The following is a 24,967-nucleotide window of genomic DNA, read 5'->3' on the forward strand; positions in this document are numbered from 1 at the left end:
TGCCGGCGGCGGCACGGCCGGTAAGTGACGGGGAGTTTTTCTCCCTCTGTTATTTGGAGATTGTTGAACTGCGTTTAACTCGCGCTTTGCGACCTTTGTGCTCTTCTCTAGAGGTTTGCTCGGTTCAGAGGGTGCAGCGTTGGTTTATGTTTAGAGTTCAGATCATCCGACAGACGGTTGTCGGTGAGTTGTCTTTTAATTCTTTGCGACGAAAGGTGAGCGTCTCTGCAACAGAAAGGGCTGAGCTGGAGCCGTGGGTGCTGCGGGCACCCGGGGCAGAAGGGCGGGGGAAGGTTGAGCTGGGTGGAATTTCCCTCTCTGATCCTTCAGGTTACTTGGAGTTATAAAACTGAACGCTTATTGCATTAAACCGTGGTGCAGAGTGCGTGCACCTCCCCAGGAAAGCAGGATGCTGTCCCTGCTCCACCTTCGCTCTGCCTGAGGCTGCAGCCAGTGCCGAGCTCCAGCAATTGCTTCAGCCATGTTTCACTGATACAGAAATTCTTAAGGAGAAATTCTGTGCTGGAAAATCAGGTCACTGCTCCATCACCTCCTTAAGGTCTCCTATTCCCCTCAGTCATTTGTTCCTGAGCCTCCCTTGGGAGAAATAAGCCATGAGGTAGGTCAGGTCAGCAGCTGAGAGCACCACTTATTTGATTTTCAGCTGGCCCAGCTCCCTAATGTGGTAACATGGGGTCCTCCAGCACCCCGGTGGGCTTCCACCCAGGTGGGTGCAGTTCTGGATGCTCGCATTGCTGGGTGAGCGTTGGGGCCTCCTGACATCTTGAGGAGTTTCTACAGCTCTGAGAGTGCTGCTTCTTGATCCTGCCCTCCATACAAGGTCCATTATTTGTGTACACAGCCATGTGGCGCAAAATCAAAGCATCTCCTTGCTGAAATCCTGATGCTTTCCAAACAACTTTCTCTTCCTGTGTGCTGTGTAGCTGGAAGTAATGATGTGAGTGCTTCTTAAGTTCCACCTAACAACAACAGATCAATCTGAAATCACCAGAAATATCTAAAAACAAGAAAAGAAGGTTGAGAGGTGAGTAAGTAGTGATTTTTATGCCTGCTGAGTTTTCTGATGCTCTGTGCTTGTTTGTGTATGCTGTGAGGGTGTTTTCTGACCTGTGTACCTCTTTACTGCTGAGTGTTGCCTTTGCTGGACAGATTGCTTTCTCACTGGAAATGAAACTGAACAGAATATAGCTGGTTTTTTGTGTTTTTTTTTTTTTTTTTTAAAGTGTGAGGTAGACTGAAGGTAACTTCTGATATGATTTTCAAGTTCCGAACAACTTTAGGGTAATTGCTGGGTTAGATGTATACAACAGCTACCTGTGCTCTCAAAAATGACACCCTAAATGAATTTGTTTAATCTTTCAGCAGAAAAGAAACGACTGTTTTGAAGTATGGGATGAGAGCAGCACCAGAACATCCTTCCCTGATAGTTGGAGGAAAAGTGCACTCATCTGAGAATGAATAAAACCTGACAAATGCCCACTGCACATGTAGCAATAATGAGTTAATCTCTCCAGCCCACCTGAGGAGCTATTGCAGCTCCTGGTACACGAAGGAGTTGAGAGCGCACAGTCCCAAACCAGCCCTGTTTAGAGGTCTCTGCTGTCAATGCTCCCTGGGGGAGCCCGTTGCACCTTCAAGGCTGTGCACCTACAGGCGTTGCTCGCAGTGCCAGCTGCACCTTCAGCAGCTTCCCAGAGAGCTGAGCAGGTGTGGCTGGTGGGCCACTGCTGTGTCAGCAGCCCTGTGATGCCCTGCTGAGCAACGACCCGTGTTCACCCACCATGCCTCGTGTGCTGCTTCCGTCCCACCAGGCACAGATAGCAGCTTATCTTGAGGAGTTTGACCGGTACTATTCCTTGACCAAACTCATGTCCTTCTACCAAGCAACCAACAGGACCACCTTCAACTGGACAGACAGCCGCATTGTGGAGTGGGAGAAGTTTGCGGAGCTGGCTCGATACGAGCCAGAATCTCAGAAACCGACTGTGAAGGCTCTCCTGATCGTGGCGTACTCAGTGATCATCATCATGTCTCTCTTTGGGAACGTGCTGGTGTGCCACGTGGTGCTGAAGAACAAGAGGATGCATTCGGCCACCAGCCTGTTCATCGTCAACCTGGCTGTGTCTGACATCATGATCACACTGCTCAACACCCCCCTCACTCTGGTAAGTGGCACGCAGGGCACTCCTGTCGGCCAGGGGCACTCGCCCCGGAAATATGCAGTCCAGTGGCTGCTGTGCTAGAACTGAGGAGTGAACCCAACACAGCCAAGCCTGATGGATGGCCCTGCTAGACAGGTAAAGCACCATCCAGCAAACTGTGGGCTCCCTTGGCTCTGTTGAACTCTGTTTCCTAAAGGACTCTGAAGTCTCTCTAGATGTGCTGATGAACTGCCACCGGTCAGGAGAGCTGCTTGGGGATTGCAGAGAGGTGTCTGGGTGCGTCAGTGCCATTAACATGCATGCAGCAGGACTGCAAAGTTAAACTTAAATCCCAGGGTTCAGAGCAATGTGGCTGCTGGTCAGAGCTGGGGGAAAAAGCAGCCAAGTCCTTCACAGTGAGCAGCTAGGTAAAGACTTCAGTGAAGGCCCTCCAGATGTACAGGAGCAGGGCATGGGCCACCTTGTCCAAATGTAATTATTGGTATAATAAAAAAGTAATTGCTGCTGTTTGCAGATGTTGTTTATGTGGATAAGCTGGGTGGGCTGCAACAGCACCACTAATTTCAACTCAATATTTTAACTTACAAGCTCTTATAGGTGCTGGAACAGCTGCCCAGAGAGGCTGCGGATGCCCCATCCATTCCTGGAGGTGTTCAAGGCCAGGCTGGATGGGGCCCTGGGCAGCCTGGGCTGCTATGAAATGTGGAGGTTGGTGGCCTTGCGTTGGCGGGGGGTTGGAGCTTCGTGATCCTCGAGATCCCTTCCAACCCAGGCCATTCTGTGATATGTAAGGGTGTTTCAACATCCCACATTGCTGGTTTGGGATTTTGAATGGAGCTGCCCTGCAGCCAAAGGGCAGCAGCAGCTCAGGTTCAGCCCAAGGTGTTCCCTGGGAGTTTGGTTGCTGATGGCTTTTGTTTTCTCCTCAGGTTCGGTTTGTGAACAGCACCTGGATCTTTGGGAAGGCGATGTGCCATGTCAGCCGCTTCGTGCAGTACTGCTCGCTGCACGTCTCCACGCTCACCCTGACAGCCATCGCCCTGGACAGGCACCAGGTGAGGCCCTGCTCTCCCACACCTTTTTGCACAGCTCCTCCCAAGCCCCTTTGATGCCAGCTGAGCCGTATGTTTGTGGTGGTTAAAGCAAGCTGCTGTGACATGGCTGATTGGTGTGAGTGGTTTTGTTTGCAGTGGGGGCCTTGAAAGGCAGCAGAGCCGCTGCCAAATGCAAAGCAGTGGTTCAGTTACACAGGGGATATTTTCAAGCTTTTCAGCTTTCTAAGTCAAACTGATAAAACACATCTAACGTTCTGACCTTAAATTCTGACCTGATTGTCTGCTTGTTCTGTTCTCAAACAGCATGGGCTGTTTGCTGCACCACTGAGCTGCAGGATGCTTTGAGGTGGCAGCGGTTCTCAGCCCTCTGCATCAGTAAAAAGCAATCCCATTAGCGAAGTGTAACTGCAGGACTGATGCTGGAGCAGCATGAAGGGGAGCAGCGGGGTGGGGGGCTGCTGCGGGAATACTGGAGGGCATGTTGGAGCTGTGAGAAGACACTGCTCATCACTGCCTGCAGCCAGACTGCATCAGCTGCCTGCTGCACTGAGCACTCCATGTATTGCAAGAGCAGGAAGGAGAATGTGGACAGGGCCATGTGCTTGTATCAGGCACTCACTCTCCTTTCCTCTGCTTTGTATCTACCAAAACAGAATTCTTCATATGCTCAGCTCCTATAAGCTCCTAAAATCTTTTTATCTAACTCGGGAAGTTTCATGAAGGCTGAGCTAATGCCTTCAGATGGACAGAGGGCTCAGCTCGAACAAACCACGCTTCATTACATAATTCATACTGAATGAAAGGACGTACCCAGAAGTGAAGAAATTTGCATAGGATTTTTTTTTCCACTTATTTTTACAAAATTTAAAGAAAATGATTCTCACAGAAAAGAACTAGGGAAAAAGTTTATCTGAAAGCACTTCTGAGCAGATTGAAGAATTAACAGTTTCCCATTTTCTAGGTCATTCTGATATGCAGGACTTTCCCCTAATCACGACTGTTATTTCCTAAATAGCGTTAAATCATACATATATGTATATATGACCTCTGCTGTGTGCGTTGGCAGAGGGACTTTGCTTTCCCATGAGACAAGAGCCTTGTGCAGCCTGTGTTATAGGTCATTCTGAACCCACTCAAGCAAAGGATGTCTCTGACAAAAGGAGCGCTGAGCATCGCTGTGATCTGGCTGCTGGCTGCCTGCTTCTCCCTGCCCCACGCCATCTACCAGAAGCTCTTCCAGTACAACTACAGGTGAGCTCCTCCTGGCTCTGAGCCTTTCTGCTCTTAGTGTGGGGATGGAGGAGTCCCAGCTGCAGGGAGACACTGTGGCACTCGATGCCATCAGTGGGAATTTCTGTGTGTCAGTGGAATCTTCTTTCCTACGGCAGAGGCTTGGCTGCAGCGAGGAGCCTCTCGGCGCACAGCAGGAGCGTGGGACTTGCTTTGTTTTCATCCTTTCCCAGGAGGAGATCTGGGTGAGGGGCTCAGCCTGGCACAGCCGCACTGTGGGGCGCTCACTGGTTCCCTGTGCCTGGTGGGTTTGTCTCCCGGAGGCTGGCTTCCCCCAGGGGCCTTTTCTTGTCCCTTAGCACACAGTCAACTCTGTAGTCCCAGAAGGAGCGTGTCTGTGTGGCCCCATGCCCAGGCAGGGAGGAAACAGAGAGCAGGTGCTGTGGTTTGGAAGAGAAAGTAAACCGCATGGTGTAAACATCTGCAGTACATCTGTACTTGCACAGAGCAGGAAAGGCAGGGAGGGGTAGGACTACCTCTGAATCAGCCAGGCCTGCACCCCGACTTCACGTGCTGATTCATGCATTGTGGCTTCTTAGTGTTTATCTCTGGATTTGTGCAGCAGGGCAACCTTCCTCAAAGCGGGAGGCTGCTCGGCACGGTGTTACATTAGCTGGAGAAGCAGAAGAGAAACACTGCTTCTCTCCTTGCAGTGAAGGGCTGGTGAGCGGAGCAGTGCTGCAGCAGGGATGGAAGGTCTGGGTATGCTGCTGCGCCTGCCTGGCAGCACGGGGAGCTCCTTGCTGGGCTGAACTCAACAAAAACTTATTGAGAGGAGGGGAACTGGAACTTCACACCTGAAGTCTTCTGAAGTACTGGAAGAAAGTAAAGGTTCTGCTCTGAAACAAAAACCAAACTCTTATCTTCCCTCTGCGTGCTGTCTGGTGAGAGCACTTGTGGCTTGGAATGTCTTCCTGCAGCACAGCCATTCCTACCAGCACTGCAGGGGCCCATTCACCTCATTGCATGGCTTTTTATAGTGGCTGTGGATGGGTTACACAAACGGGAGTGCAGCGTGGGCTTCCACAGCTCCTCCTTGCTTGTGCTGTGATTTATGTGCTCAAGAGGTGTCCTGCAGGGGGATACGAGATCTTCAGCTCTCAGACTTTGTAAACAGAGTGCTGGGTTACTCCAGTGCCCGCACTGCTCTGCAGCTGCGCTCAGGCTATTACCCAACGAATTGCTTATGAATGAACAAATGCCACTATCTCTTTCACTGCACCTGTCGGTGCTCGTCCTTCAGTGTGCCTAGAGGAAACCCAGCCTCGAGCCGGCACGGGGCAGTTGGCAATATAAGGACTTCCAGGACACGTTATTTTCATCGCTGGTTTCCATTCAGTAAAAATGCTGGTGGTAATGTCACCAGCAATAGATCCCGTGGCCGGGAGCTGACAGCAGCAGGAGCTGCTTCCCTGAGATGTTAGCCAGGAGCCAGGCTGCAGCCGTGCTCAGAGCTGTGCCCAGAGCCACGGTGGGCACGTGGCCTCTCCGTGCTGCCGTGTGTGGCTGCGTGTCCTGCTGAGTGGCCTTGGGTCCTCCACGTCCTCGTCCTCCATATCCTTGTGTTCTCAGGTTTGCTGTGCCCCACTTGTCCTGCGTCATCTCTTGCGGCGCGCACCTTCACTGCTGCCCATTTCCAGTTAATCTTCTATTTGTGGCACAAAAGCCATCACCGAGAGCTGAGAACAGGATATTACAGGTATTAATCAATACTGCAGCAAACAGTGCAGCTTGATGGAGGCTAACAAGTGGACAGAGGACAAGGTTTGAAAAGGGCAAAGTGGAACGAGGAAAGAGGCAGGGACACAAGGAAAGAAGAGGAGAAAACATCACCAGGAAATAGATCTGTGAGTGTCCCTTTCTCTGAATGCATTTTTGTTTTCAGTGTCTGCAGGAACACTCAGTTCTCTGTGGTGTGGAGGTGCAGCGAGAAATGCAACAGAGCATGGATCTGTTGTGCTGAATCGAATGGATGAGTTGTGTTTAATTAATCTGTCAGATATGAGCGTCCTTGTTTTCTCTTATCTTGTCACTAGAAGTTAAACCGCTGAGTTTAAGTTTTAAAAAATTTAAAAAAAAAAAAAAGAAAAGGGCCCTCAGGAGCAACTTTTTGCTGTGCTAAGAGGATGTGAGGGTCTCATTGAATTAAAATCTGCTGCAGCTTCCAAGAGGGAACTCTGCACTGTCTTTGCCAGGTTCTCTTTTTTCGGGACAACAGAATAACTTAGGGCAGAAGGCAGCAACAGCATGCAGTAACGAGCATAAGCCTCAGGGTGATGGGCACAAGGAGAGCGTTTTCAGGGAAACAGCTCTGATTGACCTTTATTAGTTGAGATGAACAATATCTGCCCCTTCCCTGAGGCTGTGTCTATGGGGCTGCAAAAACCTCAGCATGTTTTTGCCCCATCAGCAGCGCCCATCAGCCCGGCCGAGTGCTGCACACACCTCTTTGTTTTCAAGGGAAGCCACCGTGCGGAGTCTGTGCCTCCCGGATTTCCCTGAGCCTGCAGAGCTGGTCTGGAAGTACCTGGACCTGTCCACCTTCCTGCTCCTCTACCTGCTGCCTCTGCTCGTCATCACCGCCACCTACGCGCGCCTGGCCAAGAAGCTGTGGCTGCGCAACGCCATCGGTGACGTCACCACGCAGCAGTACGTCGCCCACCACAGGAACAAGAAGAAGAGCATCAAGATGCTGGTGCTGGTTGTGGTGGTCTTCGCTGTCTGCTGGTTTCCGCTCAACTGCTACGTAGTGCTCATCTCCAGCCTGGGCATCAAGACCAACAACTCGCTCTACTTTGCCCTGCACTGGTTTGCTATGAGCAGCACCTGCTACAATCCCTTCATTTACTGCTGGCTGAATGAGAGCTTCCGTGCGGAGCTCAGAGCCCTGCTGTGTGTGTGCCAGCACACAGCTCAGCCACGAAGCACCGCGCAGCCGCCCGTGGCCACGTCCTGCCGCGAGGCCTGGGGGGAGCGAGCTGGGTGCATGAAGGGGCCCTCATCAAACAGCGTTTGCTCCACTGTGCTCATCCCGACAGCCAACACTGACCTGTGAGCAAGATGGCAGTGGATGGAGTTTGGCACACGTCTGAGGGAAGGACTTCTTTGTAGCCAGGTGAACCTCATCCTTAGGGATTCCCCCAGATAACTCATACTAAAGCCTCCCAGCAGAGTGCAGGTGTAGCAGAAATGCTAACTCAGGGCTTGAAGAAGCGATCGAGCACCTGGTGGGAAGGTAGGGCCAACCCAGGGGAACTCAAGTCAAACAATGCCACTGAGTGATGGAAGGGATGGAGCCAGGATCCACTCCTGCCCAGACCTCATTTAAGGGCTGGCAGTGGAGGTGAGGGTGTCTCTCTGGAGATCCCTGTGTACTTGAGGCCTTCCAAAGGTAGACAGCTTTTTTCCATAGATTCTGCATCCAGTGCTGCTACATTTGGGCTTATCCTAGCTTGCTGCAGCCAAAGTCTGTGCTGCCCTGCTATTATTGCATTATAGCATTACAGCAGGGTAAGGGGAAGTCAGCAGTGGGTGTCACACTGAGTCCTGCTGCTCCTCCTGCCCTGGTCCCAGCCCAGGCTGTGTGCTGGTGGAGCAGAGCACTGTACTGCTCTGGGGCAGGAGCTCCATCTCTATGTCAGACCTCATGTCATTTGGTTCGCTGAGAATTTATTTTAATATCTGTTATAATTACATTACAAATAAATCTATACAGAAACTGAATTAAAGGCCACAAAATAATTCATCAGGGCTGTAGCATTCACCAACTGGAGAATTAAATAATTCTAGATAATTACTAATTGTTGTGAAAGAGATTCATTGAAGCAACTTAATTGAATCACAGTTAAAGGGGAGGCTTTCTACAGTTTTGAGAAAAATAGCTTGATTTAGCTGTACTTGGGAGGCAAATGGAGAAAAGAAGACAATAAAGGAAAGAGAGGAAAAAAATACAGAGAGACAAAGACAAAGAATATCAAGGCAGACAGAAACCAGATTTGCTGTGTGATTTTTGCTTGCAGTGTGGAACTGATGGCATTGAGAAGCAGTGCTCCTGCCAGGCAGTGATGGCCCTTCCCATCACACTGCTCCTCAGAAGCTGCTTGGTGGCTGCAGGGGCCATTCCTGCCTGCGCCTTTCCAGGTCATGCTTGAGTGAGGGGCTGCTCCATCTGTAGAAGGCTGCTGCTAAGCTTCTCCAGTACGTTCTTGCAGGAGCCCTTAAGAAAACAAGGTTTAACTCACTATTTGTTAATAGGTAATGGGATTCAGGCCAGGTGATAAGCGAAATAAAAGGTAGCACTGCTGCTACAGCACTAGGCAGTGGGTTAAGTGAACCTTGAGAACAGCCTTGATTGGGTAATGAGCAGGCAAAATGAGCAGTTAGTGACCCACAGAGTTGTTTGCTGCTCACGGCTGTTCAGCTGATTCTGATACTCACTGGCATCACTATGGATTGCAGGTTAGTGTTCACCTGGAATTTCAGCCTGGAGGAGCACATCCTTTATGGCCTATTTATATTGTCCTGGTCAAAATTTTTAAATACCCACAAAAGCAAATGTTTCCCAAAGAAACAATAGAAAATGGAAAGCTACATCCTGTCCCCGAAAGCATTCTGTAGCAGCACAGGAGCTGGAATGGCGCCCTGGCTCATGCATGGCTCCCAGTGCAGCCATCAGGGGCACTGGCAGAGCCAGCTTGGTGCTGGGTCCCACCTGGAGATGGTGCTGGGCCAGCGTGCAGCAAAACAAGCTGCCTTTGCTTCAGGTCGCAGAGAGCTTAAAAAGCATGGCTGTGTGGTGGGGAGACCCAGACACCTGCAGAGCGCTGTAAAAGCATAAGGCTGCTCCAACCCCGTGTTCCTCAAGGCAGGAATTTTAGACATACACCCACAGACTGCTGCTGCTCACGGGCTGATGTTTGTTACACACTGCTGCACGCAGTCTGGAGGGTCGAAGAAATCCCACAAAAATGTGCTGCCCCAAGGCAGAGGCCCCTTAAGCCAAACCTAAACGTCCAACTTGATCCCAGTGTGACTTGGAGTGTCCTTCCATCGTGTGCTGCATGAAGCACTGTGTGCACAGTGAGAAGATGAGCTCTGTCTCTTCACATTTTCTTTCAATGTTCAAGTTATAGCTCAGGCTTCGATGAAATAACCATGGCAACAATAGGAACTCTGATATGTTTCATGAGAAATATTAAGCTATGGCTCTCGCTGTAACTCTGAAATGAAATCTGCCGTGCTCTAATTCTGGAGTATGAGCTGACCCTGGGATCGGATACCACCCCGAGGCTGTTGTGCAGCGCAGGGCGGATGGGCAGAGGATTTCAGTGTTGGGTATTCAGCACTGAGACTGCAGTCCCTCAGACAGAGCCCAGCAGCCCCAGGGCCCTGCCTGGTGCTGGCACTGCTGTCGGCCATGCAGGCATCAGAAGTCTCTTAGAGAGATCTGAAGCTGAGTCCATCTGTGAGATTTATTAGTGTTCTTTTTTGTCTTTCTTTAAATGGCTTCGTGATCATTCTCTGGAGGAATTGAAGATCTCAGTCCAAGCAGCAGGTCTCAGCTCATGCCTTGGTCTCATGCCAGTCCCCTGCCACGCACATGGCTGTCTCCTGCTGTGAGGAGTAACTGAGCCTTTTTCCCTAGATCTGTAAATTGTAACACGTCTGTATTGCTGAGCTTTTCTCCCCTAAATGGGCACAATGTAGGAGCTGACTGTACTGCAGCTCTGTAAGGACTTTGCTATCTGGGCTGGTGACTATCAATGCCTGATTGAAATTCAGAGCCTCACAGCCCGTTGCCCAGAGGCCCCGTATCACCTGAGGATGCCCCAACATGACAGCACTCACTCAGCAGCTTGCAAGAAGAGGATGGATGCATGGCAGGCTGTTCTGGTGGTGGTGTTCTAGTGATCCTGCACAGAGCAGGGGGGTTGAAACTACATGATCATTGTGGACCTTTTCAACCCACGCCACTCCATGATTCTGTGATTCTATGATATGAGCCGAATTATTTGGCTGAAGGGCACGTCTGCTGTGCTGCAGGCACAGGGCTTGTAGCAGCAATCAGAGGGCTCTCCTGGCTGAGGCCTGTGACAGGCAACAATAACTCCTGCAGTGGCTAAAACTGGTCAAGGTCAGAGCCAGCCCAGCAGGTAAATGGATGCTGATGTGCTGCAGTCATTGCTTCGCCTTCAGACGCTGTGTGTGGGTGGGAGCCACCTTATAGAAATCTGCTGCACAGAAACTGCCTGAGCACAGACAGCGTGCAGAGATCCAGCAGCAATGTCTGAGTGATTCACAGCCCTGCGTTTCTTGCGTTAGCTCATGCCAGATGCATCCAACTGCCTACAGCAGAGCTGCTGATGGAGGCGATAACAGCACAGCATGGAGGATACCTGAATTCCAGAGACAAATCCCTTACACGGCCCTGCTGCATAATGAACAAAGAAACCACCAAATGCCAAGCCGATTAGTAAAACAAGGCAGAAAGAAATGCACAGTGAGTCATAAGATTAGCTCAGGAAGGAGAAGCAGAGCAAAACTATTAGCAGTTAGCTCTCCAGATAGAAAACAGCACCCTGGGTCTGAAGGGGTACATGGGAATATTCTCGGGTGCAGATCAAGCCCTGGCAGGTGGGAACACAGCTGGGTCAGTACCAGGGCTGTCTGTCCACTTGCTCTGCTATGAAACTAGCAGCCTTGTCCATCCTCAGACTGAGAAAGGAGAGGGAGAAGAACCCCCATGCCTCACAGGGGCAGTCTGGGTGCAAAGAGCACAGGAATAGCTGGGAAATGGTGAACAGAACTCAGGTGGGTGCAGCAGGGAACGGCTCTCTGCTCCTGCAGGACGCAGCTCTGCCCTCTCACCGACCAAACCGATGCCCATCTCCCTCCAGCTCTTGCCTCCTGCACTGCGGTTGGGAGAGCAATGCCTCTGATCTGCCCGGCTTTGGGTGAGGCCCAGGCAGGAGTACTGGAGGGATGAGGGCTGGGTTTTATGCCAAGCATAACACCTCAGCCAGCTCTGGGTTTGATTCAGGATTTCAGAGCCCCACCAGTGCTCGGCAGTAACCCCAGATCCGTGCATGTCCCTGTGCTGCCCCGAGGCCCATTTCCCAGTGCTCCCGAGGCCTTCACTGTTCCCTGCCAGCTCCACAGCTGTGCCAGTGCCCGTTCTGTTCCACTGACCTGAGATGACGGATGGGGCAGGCAGGAGCAGCTCCCGACCACTGCAGCGCATGGGAGTCTGCGGGCAGCGTGGAGAGACTCCTTGGGGCTGTGAGGTCTCCCTTCAGACCGAGCAGCTGTGCTTTGTGTCCCACCATCCACTCCCTGGCAATGGTTTCTCCTTTCCCGCCAGCAGTCGGGGTTGAGATAACACTTTAGCCCATGTAATGCAGATTTGTGTCCCCGAGGCAGGCGTTGCTCACGGTGCCTGCTCAGCCTGCAGCCTGCAGTGCTCCACTGCCCACAGCGAGCTGTGAGGGGTGGCTGTCACCTACCGGAGTGATGGGGAGAAGTGGAAAATTGAAAACTCACCAGGCTGAGTCCTGCAGGAACCGAGTGCCTGGTTCCACCACACAGGTGTTTGCCACTGAAAGAGACTTCTTTTGCTCCTGTCACAGCCCACATGAAAAAATCTCCTTGGCAGATAAGAACAGAGGAATTGACTTATAAAATTGGATTGATGGACCGTCTAATTTGTCTGCTGGAGAGAGAAACAATTGCTTTATGGGAAACCATAAGGAACAATTAGAGGGACCATCCACATAGATGGAATTCCTGCTCATTGACTTGCAGTTAGTAATGCTGTAGGGTCTGTAAGTTTGTACCTCCTCCCGTCTCTCTGTGACGTCTCTCAGCCCACACCACGTCCACCCACCCTCGGGTGTTCTCGGAGGGAGGGTTTCACTCAGGCAGGAGCTCGGCTGGGTGCTTGGAGCTGAAAGCAGTGCAGTGATTTTCAAGATGTGATCACTGACAGCTCCGCATCTGCAAAGTTCTGTGGCTTGTGTTTCTAATTGGTTGGAAAGAGAGGTGCTGGGGTACCGCCAGCTGCTGCTGCTCTGCCGCACCTCGGGGGCTGCACAGCACAAAAAGCAGCCTGTCCATGTGCAGAGTTCTGTGCGGGCTGCAGATTATTCTTCTTCTGAAGCTCGAGGGTTAATTTAGCAAACCTAGAGTTAAAGTCAATTTACAAATAAGATTGCCTTGTGTTATATTAAAAACCATCGTGCTGATGGCATTACATTGTCTTTTACATACTGAAATGCAACATTCTGCTGTCTTTCACAGCTTGCAGGGAATGATGTGGAAATACTACGTTTGTCCTTTGGTTGAATGGTGCTGGCTAACACAGCTGGTAAAGACCATGAATACTGATTGGTTGTTCAGACATCTCAGCTATAGATGAGAGCGGGTTGCTAATGAACACTGAGCCTTTTGGTCCCCAGCAGCCAAACCCCTCAGACACCATCACGTTTCCCCTCCTGACACCCCGAGATAGGCAATATTCACTGCACGCCTGCTGCCCACATGCAGTATTTCCGGCAGGGAGCTGAAGGACTGTACCTTCAAACAGCATTAAACTTTTGCACTCTACATTGCTGGCTACTTTTGGGGATTCATTTCTAATTTGAGGGCAGTTTATTCATTTATGACGTGATTCGTGGTGCAGATGGAGAAATGGACAAAGGCAAAAAAGGGAAGAAGAGACTGAGCGTCGGTGATAAACGCAGTCATCCCAGCCCTTCCAGCAGCCATTGCTGTGCCCGCTGCCACAGCCTGCCCACATTCCCCAGTCAACTCCTACCTCCTGGCAACAGTCAATCATTCAATAATATGCTGTAAGACGTGTTTTCACTCATGTATAGTTGCCTTTGTGTCCTGCAGGGAAGAAGTAATGCGAGAACCACACACATACGGGAAAACTGGAGAATGTAAAATGGAAAACGGAGTGAATGAACAATAAAAAGTCATCTGTGTGGAGGGAGAGAAAGGAAGGCACCTTGGACATGGAAATTCAGCTCTTATGGATTTAAGTCTTCATTTTCAGCAACCAAAATGTAACTGACTGTTCTCTCAGCTCCGTGGAGGAGATGGGAAGGGCTGGCAGACACCGCTGAGGCCGTCCTTCAAAAACACAAACTGACATTTGATGACCAGCTTTCTGTTCAGCTTCTCTCTCACGAGTGCTCCTCTCCCTGGCTGTGGCTGCCTTGTCGGGTGCTGCAGCATTACCTGCTGCAAAGCAGGTGTCGAAGCCATGGCCACAGCCGCCTCCGGGAACCACGGGGCCATGCAGGGCCACTCCCAGCCTGGCTTAGTGCTCAGGGGTGGCATTGCCCTGAACCGGAGCCCACATGGCACGGAGGGCACTGGACAATGGGGAATCAGTCAGACACGCTGATGGCAGGAGCAGAGGGGCTTGGGAAATGCACTCTGATCATTTATGAGCAGTTCTTGTAACCGTCACATAATTGCATGTAATGAGGCATCATTGTGTGCTAATGAGCAGCTGTGCCACGTTAAACCCTGGCAGAGCTCCTGCTCTGTGCACTATGGGTGGCTTTGCTGCCTTGCTGGGCACTCCCAAGGGCTTTGGCAGGCCCCAGGTTGCTCCTCGCCTGCTTCTGCCACACGGCACATGCTCCAGCAAGGCAACTGCAGGCTGTCCTCATCCTGTGCCCGTGTTCATTGCTGGTGCCTCCTGCACTGCTTCGCTGTGCAGATGCAGTCAGTGAGGCACGCCGGACTGCAGGCGGGTGTTCCTTATGCCACGAGCAAGCTACATTCATACAAGGAGCTACGAAGCATGAGAGAGTTTGGGCAAGTATAACAGCTTTAATTAAAACAGAAAACCACATCCTTCATTCCAATAATTATTTTAAAGAGCAGACCAAGTGCAGGGGCATGAACAGACTTAATGAGGGCTGTAATTATGGAGCTGGAGGAACGACCGCTCCTCGGCGAAGCTGCAGAGGCGGCTCTTTGGGCAGCGTTTGGGGGCTGCTTGCTGCCCTCCCATCCCCACGCCTGGGGACACACGAGCCCCGCACAGCCCCTCACCAGCCCTGCACAGCCCCAGTGAAAACTCGCTGAGCACCTCCACCTCTGGGATTTATTTAACTACACGTACACAGCACCACGTCTGGGTGGAATGTGGGGAACAAACACCCCGTATTTAACAAAACTTAAGAGCTTCAGCTACTGTTTCATTTGAATACAGACAACATCCCCCAGAAATCCAACAATGGAAACAACTTAAGCTTCAGAATTATAATGCTGGGTAGGATTTACAAAAATATAAATAACCCATTCACAACCAAAATAACCTACCATAAAAATTAACAAGTATTCCTAGAGGTAAACCATGGCTATAGAACATTATTTATTTTCAGAAAAGCACCAGAATCTGCAATGTTGAGTCATCTAAACAAACTGTAGTGCATCTCTCCTTAGCACTTGCAGACTTCTGAAAGTGTGCCCTACTGATCAAACAGCTTTCTGCAGCATTGCCTGCTCGGGGACAGCACAGTGAAGGTACAATTCTCATCCACACCTTGTTGAGGAATAGCACCCAAGGATGTACTAATTACTTGTTCACTTTAGTAGGATTTATGTACATGCCTATTTTTAAGTGTGCTTAGGAGCTTTCAGAACAGCACTGGACTGAAACCCATCACGTAAATTCTTCTTGCAGTCGGACTTCCAGACAAGCCTGGTGTCAGAACAATTGCTCGTTGCAGAAATCCCAAGAGTGTTTCCATTGTTCAGTTCCAACTAAAGTTTGCACAGATGCTGAATTATTTTATTTCTTTCAACTTTCATTGAGCTGTGCCAGCTTGGCACCAGCAGCTTCCTGAAGTTGAAATGCAAGATCCAGCGCTATGGGAACTTCTTTCCCTTACATTCCAATTGTTGTGCTGAAAATACTATTAAGGAGAAAAATCGGAAGTCAAGTATCAAGCCTATGGGTTCCCAGCTAAAGAAATCCACACTCGCCCACCTGCCCAGCGATGGCTGCCATCTGCCCGTGTCCAAGCTGCAGTCTCATGGCCCCATCTTTGGGCTCCTGTGGTCCCCCTCTTCTGAGGGCTTCAGCCGGGCGGTGAGGAGCAGCCCTGCAGGCTCTGACAACGTGGCCTGCATGACCGTGGCTGACGTGAGCCCGCTGCCAGCGCAGGCTGATGCGGCCATACGCAGCCCTGTGGCAGAGCTCTGCAGCAGACATGGAGCACCGCCCGCGGCGGCTCACAGTGACACTGCAGCAGCTCTGAGTGGGCCCCAGGTGGCCCAGGGGCAGCGAGCACAGTGAAAAGTTATCAAGTGAAAACAGCTAAAATGCGGCGGCCGGCCCTGCGAGCCGCCTCCTCAGCACCGCGGCAGAGGTAGGTTCTGAACGTGAGCAATACTGCTCAGGCATCAGGCATCAGCTAAAATGTCAAAGTTCCCCTTAAAACTAGTATGAGAATGGGGCTGATTTCTTTGAAGAAGGAAAAACAAACAAATATTTGTCCAGAGCCCACCTATGTCAGCAGAAAAGCCCAATGAGGGCATGAGGGACAGAAGCCACTGCCCCTGTGAGGCTCTGCAGCACGCACTGCTGTGCTCTCATTAACTGCTCTGTTCCTAATTCACTGCAGTGCTGCAGGGGCAGCAGCCACTGCCTGGTCCCCACCAGCAGGCAGAGAAAGGAGCTCCTGAGGCACACTGTGAGGCACCAGCCCGGCTTCACCTCCAGAGCCACAGCTGATATCTCAGCTGCATGATCGCTCCTGCTCAGACAGGTGAACTCATCGTTGTGAAGCGCGTCCACAGAGATTAAATATTTGATTTTGTTAAGCGATTAATCCAATACTCCATCCTGGCCGCAGATGAACCTCGGATGAAGAAAAAAAGTTTAGCCCCGTGTCCCTGGGCTGTGTTTGCACCAGAAACACTTTCCCTGGTGGCTCTGTAACAAAACAAGCACATCCCCAGAGCCTGGTTAGCCCCAGCCAAAAAGGGTGCAAGGTCTGACTGACATCTCTGGTTCTCACAAAGCAAAGAACAACAAAACAACCGCAGCTCTGGATGATATAAACAGCGGGAGAGAAAATGGTACATCCAGTAGAGCTGCCCATGCCTCCTGTTATCTGACCACATCCTGAGCACGTTCAAATCTTAACAGCATTTAACAAGAGAAAAGGAGGAAAAAAAACAAACCAGAACATCTATTAATACTGCTGTTGGGCAGATCCGAGGGAGGGCTGTGTTCCCAGAAAGTCGTGCACTTTTTCCAAGCACTGTGGTCAGATAAGAGGCAGAGCCTGGGGATGCCCCGGCAGTGGAACAGTGCCACTTGCTGGCAGCCACCGCACCGCTGGAGCGGCCAGGGACACCACAGCCCGCCAGAGGGGGGGACACAGCGCTCAGAGCCAGCTGCAGCCTTCAGCAAGGACATGGCACGCAGTGAGCGTGTCCCACAGGCCCAGGGGCACAGGCACTCAGGACCAACAGCCAGCTGGCTGCGAGCAGCAGCTGCGAGGAGACAGCAGCACCAGGAAGGACAGAAACGGCCCGAGATGTCCACCGGACCCCATGGGTACAAGCAGCAAGATCAGGGCAAGGGGAGAAAGTCAGGCAGGGAGATAGACTCAGCAGGCACAAAATGGTGTAGAAAGAGGGGAGAAACAAGACAGGCTCATCTTCCCCGGTGTATCACTGGAGAAGCCAGACCCAGGTCCCTGACCTAAAGGCACTTCTCACTGATCTCCAGTAGGATTGGGTGCTGTCCTGGCTCAGTGAGCACCAGCATAAGATCTCCCATCAGCGCCTCAAGGTCACCTCGCTGCCCAAATCCCTGGGTTTATCAACTCACAGCACGGTTTGGTCAGAGCACTGAGATGCTCAAGATCCGAGCTCACGAGGTGCAGGCACCAAGACACACGCAACCGGCAGCGCGCTCTGCGCTGACACCTCCCGCCCACCACGCAGCAACCAGCTCCCGGCCCAGCCCCGTGGCACGGCACAAGGACCTCAGCTCAGAGAAGCCGAGCGCCGGCTCAGACGGCACAGCCAGGGAGGTGAGCTCCCACAGCACCGCTCAGCTGCCGCGCCGTGACCTCAGCGGTGCAGGCATCCCTGCTGGGACAGGCATTCCCGCCAGGCGGGGCCGGGCGCGTGCCGGGCATCTCCCCCGGCTGACGGGGCCCCGCATTCCGCCCGCCTCCGCAGGGCCGCTCCCCACCTGCTGTGCTGGGATTTGCCCTGGACAAAAATCCTGGAGCGAGGGACTTGTGTGGGCACCGCTGCCTGAGGCAGGGCACGGCGTCCCGCTGAAAGTCGCCCTGCTGTGGGACGCAAACCCCGCTCGCCAGGGGGCTCCTAGAAGCCCCTGACGCGGGCGGTGCAGAGCGGAGCAGGGGGCAGCCACCAGCCCTGCAAGCTGCCCCGAGCGCTGCGCCCGAACTCAAAGGGAGTCTCACACAGGCCAAACGGCTGCAAGCCCCGACAAATCCATCAGGAGCAAATTAAATGTGGAAGGGTGTTCCCTCCCTAACAGCTACTTCCAGAAATAAAACATTAACTCGGAAAAAAAAAAAAAAAAAAAAAAAAAACCAATTTAAAACAAGCCTGCTCTGCTGTGATTTGCACAGGGACTCCAGCACTCCCCACACTGCAGTCCTGGTCATAAGCTTTGATCTCCAGCCGGCCCAATGTGCCTGGCAGCGGCCGAGCACCAGCTGCACCCTGCGGTGCTGCAGAAGGCAGTGAAGGGTCCCAGCCTCTGGCACTCCACTGCACCCTGCAGCAATGCTGCAGCCACACCGAGTGGGCAGCAGGTGGATGCACTGCGCAGCACAGGTGGTCACCAGCAGACTGGGGAGCAAACACTGCCCTGGGCAAGGAGCAGCACAGCGCTGCATCCAACATAAACCCACATCAAAGTGTTCTGGTACTTAAAGGAAATGAATTTAAACATGCCAAATGCTGCAGTGGCACTGAGAATGACTGTGTGACTCCCAGCCACACAGTGATGGTCATGCAGGTCCTCCTCCAGGATCCGCATCTCCAGTGCTCAGAGAGCAAAATACAGAGAACAGAGATTCAACTCAAAGTAGGAACAGGAATCCAGAAAAACAAAGTATGGGCCAAAGGAAAAAGTTCAGAAAAACTGGAATGGGAGAGAAGTGATTGTTGGCCCTGTCAGTGAGCAGTACACAACTGAGGAGAAGCCAGCAAACATCAGCACTGTCGGTGTGGAAGACACCCCGAGGCCTCCAGAGACCCTCATGGCTTGTTGCACCAGCAGAGGAAGGAGCTGGGAAGGAGACCTGCCATGACCAAGGACCTCACAGAACTGATCCCAAAGCCAACAGTTCGCAAAGAACTGGGCTTACTACCCACCAACAGACACAGCAACTGTGACATTGCTACGCTGCTGCACATGAGAGTAAGTACAGCCGAAGAAAAAAGAACTGCAGGAACCGAGCACAACCTGCCCAGGAGTGAGAGCTGTGAGAATGCACAGTGCTGTCACCTCCCCAGCTCCTCTGCTCTTCACCAAGGAAGGACGCTCCTCCTTGCATGCTTCTCTTCCACAATGCAACGACCATCTCCATATACTTCCCACATGCACATTACAGAGATGACGTGACCACAGGGCTACCAGATCCTCTCCCGTACCAGTACACACAGTGCCTGCAGTTTCCTCTGTCCCTTCCTTGCCTTCTCCTAGCACTGGCGGCCCTGGATCTGGCTGAGAGCAAAGTGGTCGCACAGCAGGAGCAGGGCGTCGAAGCGCTGCAGCCGCTGCAGAGCCTGGGCCAGCCGAGGGATGGTGACGGTGTCTCCCGAGTAGGTGAGGTGGGCGACGAGCTGCTCAAATCCAGAAATCCGGCCCAGCAACTGAGGCATGACTCCCAGCTCCAGAGCCACGTGGCTGAAGTTCTTCACGCCGTTCAAGGAAGGGTCTAACAAGAAAGCGAGTGACTGTACCAAGGAATGGGGCAGCTCTGCAACAGGGAGACCTGGGGATGGCAATACAGCAAAGTGGGGTTAGAAAGCACGTCCAGCTTGGGTGAAAAACCAACAGTAGTCGGATTCAAGCCCCGTCCCTGATGAACAGGTAGAATATCTACCTGCCATAGCAGGTTTCTCCTCCAACATTGCTCTCAGAGCAAAACAGCACAGAGCTGAGTCAGAGGCTGGAGAGGCTGGTAACAGTGACAACCCACCCTCAAGCCACTTCAGGCAGTACTACAGAAAATCTGCCCTGGAAACTAAAGGTTATGAAAGGTAACCAAACTTCTGTGGTGAGTGGCACCTCCGTGCAGCCAAGATGGGCTTTTGGAGGAGCTCCTTTGCAAAATCTGTCTGCTACCTCAATACAAAGTGAACAAAGATGAGGCTGAAGCCACTTACCCTTCATTGTACTGCTGATCTGAGTCACAAGGCTCTGGGCATCATTCACCTGGCAAGATAAAGATTCCAAGGTTAGGGACAGTGACGGCAGCAGCGATGCCATCAGTGCTCCAAGGCCCATCACGGGGGTTCAAAGGATCGGCACTTGTCCTTCCAGCACTGCTGCCCTGTGAGCTAACAGCCTCTGAGGGATGTTCCTGGGCCCCCCAACAGCAAACTGCTTCCACAAACACAGACTGGAAGCTAAGCTAGTAAATAGCCAATAAATGCTTTTATATTATTTTAAAGCAGACATTTTCTGAACTTCAGTTACGTTAGTGATGAGGTTCATCACAAGCTAACCTGTGCGAGTTAACAAGCTAACCTGCTGCTCCTGGGCTCCCGCCTGGCCCACGGACAGCGATTCTCACCCGCTCCCAAACATGCCATGAAACACCTGGCAAATTGGTTCTGGTGTTTGCCAAAGTCACCTGGACACAGTGATCCCAGGAACCTGCGCTCCCTGAGCACCAACCTCCCGTGCCCGAGGCACAGGCTGTGTGAGGGCACTTCACGGTGCTGACTTACCTGCCGCTCCCTGCTCTCGGTGGCAGGGCTCTGCATGGCGGGGCTCTGCATGGCGGGGCTCTGCATGGCAGTGGACGCGTCCCTTGCCGGGCCCATGCTGAGCCCGCTGCCGGCCTCCAGTGCCGCACTGCCGCTCTCCTTGGGGGCTGCCCGGCTCCCCGCCTCCTCTGGCCGCTCACTGCCCACGAACTCCATCTGGGAGGAGAATTTCTGCAGGTCGAGTTCGGTGCACTCCACCGGGGTGTGCGGCCACTTGTGCTGCATCTCAGAGGCGCAGGAGGAGAGCGGGGCCAGGGCTTCTGCTGTGCCCGACCTGAGGTCGGGGGCAGCCATGGCGGCGGCCCGGCGCTCGGCACAGCCCCGCATCAGCGGCTGACTCTCCAGGCCGCTCCTGGACAGCTGGCTTTTGGGCACAGGGCTGCCTGCCACGGCTGGTGGCAGCTCCAGCTCAGGCTGGGCAGGTGGCAGCTGGAGACCGATGGCTTCTCCTTCTGAAATGAACTGAACCGCTTCTACTGGTCCTGGAATTGGAAAAGGCTGCAGCTCAGTACAACCCAGCCCTGCCCCGTCCCACCTCCCAGCCGCACCCTCGGTCCTTGGCCCAGCACAGAGAGGCTCAAAAGCCCCTCTGCAAAGCTCTGTCCTGTCTGTGCCACCCCTACGACAGCAAGGACACAGCTGGGCAGAGGCTGGGAGCAGCTGGAGCCCAACGTGAGCATGCCTGGTACAAAACTTGTATGTGGCTTTCAAGAGAAGCACCAAACTATCCAGCTCTTTGCCCCTTCACAAAGTCCCAGCACTTCTTAAGACAGTGAGACTGGGAGCCCAGCACATCCACCCTTCCCGCAGAGCACACAGAGCCGTGGTACCTTCTGTCTGCCTGTAGCAGGGGCTGAGGTTCTTCATGCCCAGGCAGCAGGGACCGGACATCTGCTCCTCACACAGAAACCTGCCGGGCACTGCTGAGGTAGGGAACATCGCTCGCTGGCCTGAGAAGTTCTGCGTCCGCAGGAAGACTTGGACATAGAGAAGAAACATTGTGAGCAAGGGCTTGGCTTGTGGCCCCAGCATGCCCTCAGCTGCAGGGAATGTCAGCCCGAGAGGACCTTCAACACCCAGCCGCTCCGACACCCCCGTCTGGGGCCAAGCAGCATTCCCTCCCACCTCAGCACCTCCCAGCCCTCATCCTGCAAGAACCACTCAGCATCTGCCTGCCCTTGAGACACCACAGCAGGAGAGAATGCCAACTTTGACAGTGAAATTACTTTCTACTTCTCCTTATGGTACAGGGGCCAGGGAGGCTCCTTGGTATCCTTGTGCAGACACAAGAAAGCAAAAGAGAAACCTCCTAAGAAGCAGGATGAGGTATTTATTCTCTGTGAACAGAGGAATGTTTGGTTGACTTTCAAAGCTCGAGGCAATGTTCTACCCAGCAAGGAAGGGGGCTGGAACGTGTGCAAACAGCAAAGGCAGAAGGGAGACATGCGTGGCATGCACAGACTCACCTCGCTGGCACTGGCTCTTCCAGAAACGCTTGCAGTAAATGATGGAGAGGGCCAGAAGCACCAGTACGATGATGACCAGGGCACTGCTGGTCAGAGCAAGCAGGGCTGTGTCCTGTGGCGGCACGGTGGGGACTGCCACTTTCACCAGGTTTGTTCTGGACCGACCTGCACACAGCAGTCTGAGTTTACAGCCTGGCCAGAGGCTGCAATGCTTCAGACCACCCTCCCTGCCCCATCCCCCTTCAATGCAATGAACACACTTCTTCCAGCACATCCATGTGGGACACAGGCTCAGTGTTGTAGAGAGCAAATAGCATCTCTACAATGGTGCAGGAGCACACCCGAGCAGCTCTGACATGCTCATGCCAGCTTTGTGTGGCTTCCTGCCCTGTCCTCCCACCTCCCGCGCTCCCAGGGCTGTGCCACCTACACTGGGGCTCGGAGGAGGGTGTCTGCTTGGTGCAGGGGATGCACTCCCAGTCCAGCTGCCCACTGAGCCGTGCCTTGCGGTAAAACCTGCGAGAGAGCAGAGCGGGTTGTCAGCAGGGTCAGAGCCAGCCCTGCTGCAGGAAGCGGCCGAGAGCTCCTTCATGCTGCAGCATGCCGGGATGGCTCCAGGCACCACGACTCCCTCGGATGCCAGCTAAGCAGCGCTCAGAGCTACTCTTCACTTCTGTAGCTGTTTTGCCAAGGAGTGACATCATCCGGAGACGGCCTCCCTCCCCCACCCTGGGTCTTGCTAACAGAGGCGGTGGTGATTAATGGCTCCATGAAACCACAAAAAAAACTTCAGCCAGCAACTCCATCTGGGAAGAAACTCAAAATCCTGAGCTCTGACATTCCTCTTTACAAACCACACTGCTCACGAGCAAACAATCTGCAGCTCTTTGGTCCTTCGTGGGCTGTCTGTACAGAGCAGTCCTGGTTTCAGAAACTCCTTAAAAAAATCAGCAGCGGTCAACAGCCACAGAAACCACAATGTCCTCCGTATGGCTGTGCTCAGGGTGTGGTTCCCACCCTCTTCTCTGGAGGCCGCTAATTGCAGTGGTCTGCAGCCACTCATCCCCTGGGGCCCGGCCACCCTGCTGCCCACAGCTCAGACTGAAGCCTTCCAGTGCTCTGCTCTGCTGGGGGCTCCCAGCTCCCTTCTGGTGGCTCCGATTGCTGTGCCCTCAAAGAGACGCCGCTCAGGACCACCAGGGCTCATCGCGGAGGGCACCGCGAGAGAAATGCCCTCCAACAAAGCCCCCCCAGCCAACCCCTGCCTGCATGCTCCCCTCAGTGCCATCGGCACCGAACCTGGCCCAGCCCCGCTCACCCTGGCAGGCACTCCCCGCACACCGCGTTGGCCGTCGCCGTGCAGTTGGACTTCTGGATGCGGTTGATGAGGGCGCAGGACAGGCAGGGCTTGCAGCCATGATGGCCCCAGCTGTCCTTAAACTTCCTGGGAGGGCAAGCAACGCACTGCGCATCCCCTCCCACGCCATCACCACAGTCCTGCAAGACACGAGGTTTGGTTTATGGCAGTAAGGAGATGCTTCAGGACTCAAAGTGATACTGAGAGCACAGCACCTCTTTGGAGACAGCCGAGAGCAGGCAGCCTCACACCTGATTTGTGGGGAGGCCGTGCTTTGATGGCAGCGGCTCATGGGCAGCCTTGGTCCCTGCAGCACGTGCCAAAGGGCAGGAACGCCCTGCAGGACTGACCCAGAGGGACTGCTGGAGTCAGGACACAGCCTGGTGCCACAGCCAGGCCCATGCAGCAGTGCCTCACTGTGCCCACCAGCCTGCAGCTTGGCCTGTGCCGAGAGCTCAGGAAAGAGAGAGCAGCTTTCTGAGAAGGGCTGCAGAAAGGCAGCTGTACGTGGGGCCACTGACTGGAAGGAAACAGATTTTGTTTGGCAAAAAGGAACAAGGACAAACAGAACAGCAGCATGGAATCCCCCTGGTTTTTGCTTCCACCTTCTTGCCCTTCTATCCAATGCGAGTGAAACCCTTCACCTTCCCTTCCTACAGAGTGTCAGCTCCTCCCAACATACAGAAATCCAAGATCATCCCCTTAACAAAAATTAGCAAAGAATCCACCCTGCACTGTGAAATCTTTGGTGCCAGGTGATTCCTGGTTCTTCAAAGGCCATTTACCTTGGAGAGCTCCTGCCCAGGCATGCAGCTCCTGCACAGCACACACTTCCCGTGCTCGTCCAGGTACTCGGTCTCCTGGCAGCCCATCGTGGCTGGGAGGTGTTGGTACCTGAAGAGAGGAAAGGAAAGCAGAGTTCACACAAGTCCCAACACTCTGGTGGAGTAGCGTGCCCTTTTCTGGGCAAAAGCTTCCACACCGGCCAGAAGACAGCCTGCACTTCTTATGCACCAAGAATGTCACTTTGGCAGCAGTGAGGCTGCCTGATCTCACCCACGCAGCAGTCTGCACTGAGAGCTCAGGAAGCAGAGAAGAGGCTTTCTGGGAAAGGCTGTAGAGGAGCTGTGCTTTTGCTGCCACATTGCGTTACTCACAGCGGAAGAAAAAATGTCATCTCCAATACGAAGCTGGACACAGTGACCACTGAAGCCAGTCTGGCAGTCAGTCAGAGGATTCTGCTGCACCAGCTGGATCCTGGGACATCCCAGACCGTTAGACAGAGAGGAGCCCCAGCTCAGGGAGATGGCAGCTGAGCTCTGACCAGAGCCACGGCACTGCCTCCCAGACAGGGGATGCCTGTGTGCTGCTCATCTCCTGCACTGCAGAAGTTTCAGTGCTGTATGGACTCACTCACAGCAGCCTTGGAGGGCCGGCAGAACTGCACCCATCTCCTGGCAAAATACAGCCAGAGTCATTCTGAGGGAATTCATGGTTCAGCTGAAAACAACGGCCTCAGCAGAGCTAGGATTTCTACCTTCAGTGAGTGTGGCCTGTGGGAGCTCTTGGAATTGGAGTGCATCACTGAGAACAAGCAACAAA

General features: G+C 53.1%; 2 protein-coding genes across 3 annotated transcripts; one reads left to right on the plus strand and one right to left on the minus strand.

The window, feature by feature from the left end:
• LOC100550755 (probable G-protein coupled receptor 83) lies at positions 1-14,262 on the plus strand. 2 transcript variants are annotated; one of them, XM_010715109.3, is made up of 7 exons: positions 1-20; positions 112-183; positions 945-1,045; positions 1,384-2,186; positions 3,113-3,238; positions 4,356-4,489; positions 6,989-14,262. In XM_010715109.3, exons 4-7 carry the CDS (start codon positions 1,803-1,805, stop codon positions 7,581-7,583), a joined length of 1,239 nt encoding a protein of 412 aa, XP_010713411.1. In that variant the 5' UTR covers positions 1-20; positions 112-183; positions 945-1,045; positions 1,384-1,802; the 3' UTR covers positions 7,584-14,262. The 2 variants fall into 2 exon arrangements, with proteins under 2 accessions (XP_010713411.1, XP_010713413.1); XM_010715111.3 differs by having other exon boundaries at positions 1,387-2,186.
• An 89-nt stretch (positions 14,263-14,351) lies between these two features.
• On the minus strand, positions 14,352-24,237 carry EDA2R (ectodysplasin A2 receptor). The gene is made up of 8 exons (XM_003208265.4): positions 24,151-24,237; positions 23,327-23,505; positions 22,439-22,524; positions 22,009-22,173; positions 21,373-21,519; positions 20,504-21,024; positions 19,937-19,985; positions 14,352-19,542 (listed from the first exon to the last, which is right to left on the minus strand). The coding sequence occupies exons 1-8, from the start codon at positions 24,235-24,237 to the stop codon at positions 19,247-19,249; spliced, it is 1,530 nt and encodes a 509-aa protein (XP_003208313.1). The 3' UTR covers positions 14,352-19,246.
• Positions 24,238-24,967: the final 730 nt, after the last annotated feature.

Source organism: Meleagris gallopavo, chromosome 9 (assembly GCF_000146605.3).
Source record: "Meleagris gallopavo isolate NT-WF06-2002-E0010 breed Aviagen turkey brand Nicholas breeding stock chromosome 9, Turkey_5.1, whole genome shotgun sequence".
Lineage (NCBI taxonomy): Eukaryota > Metazoa > Chordata > Aves > Galliformes > Phasianidae > Meleagris > Meleagris gallopavo.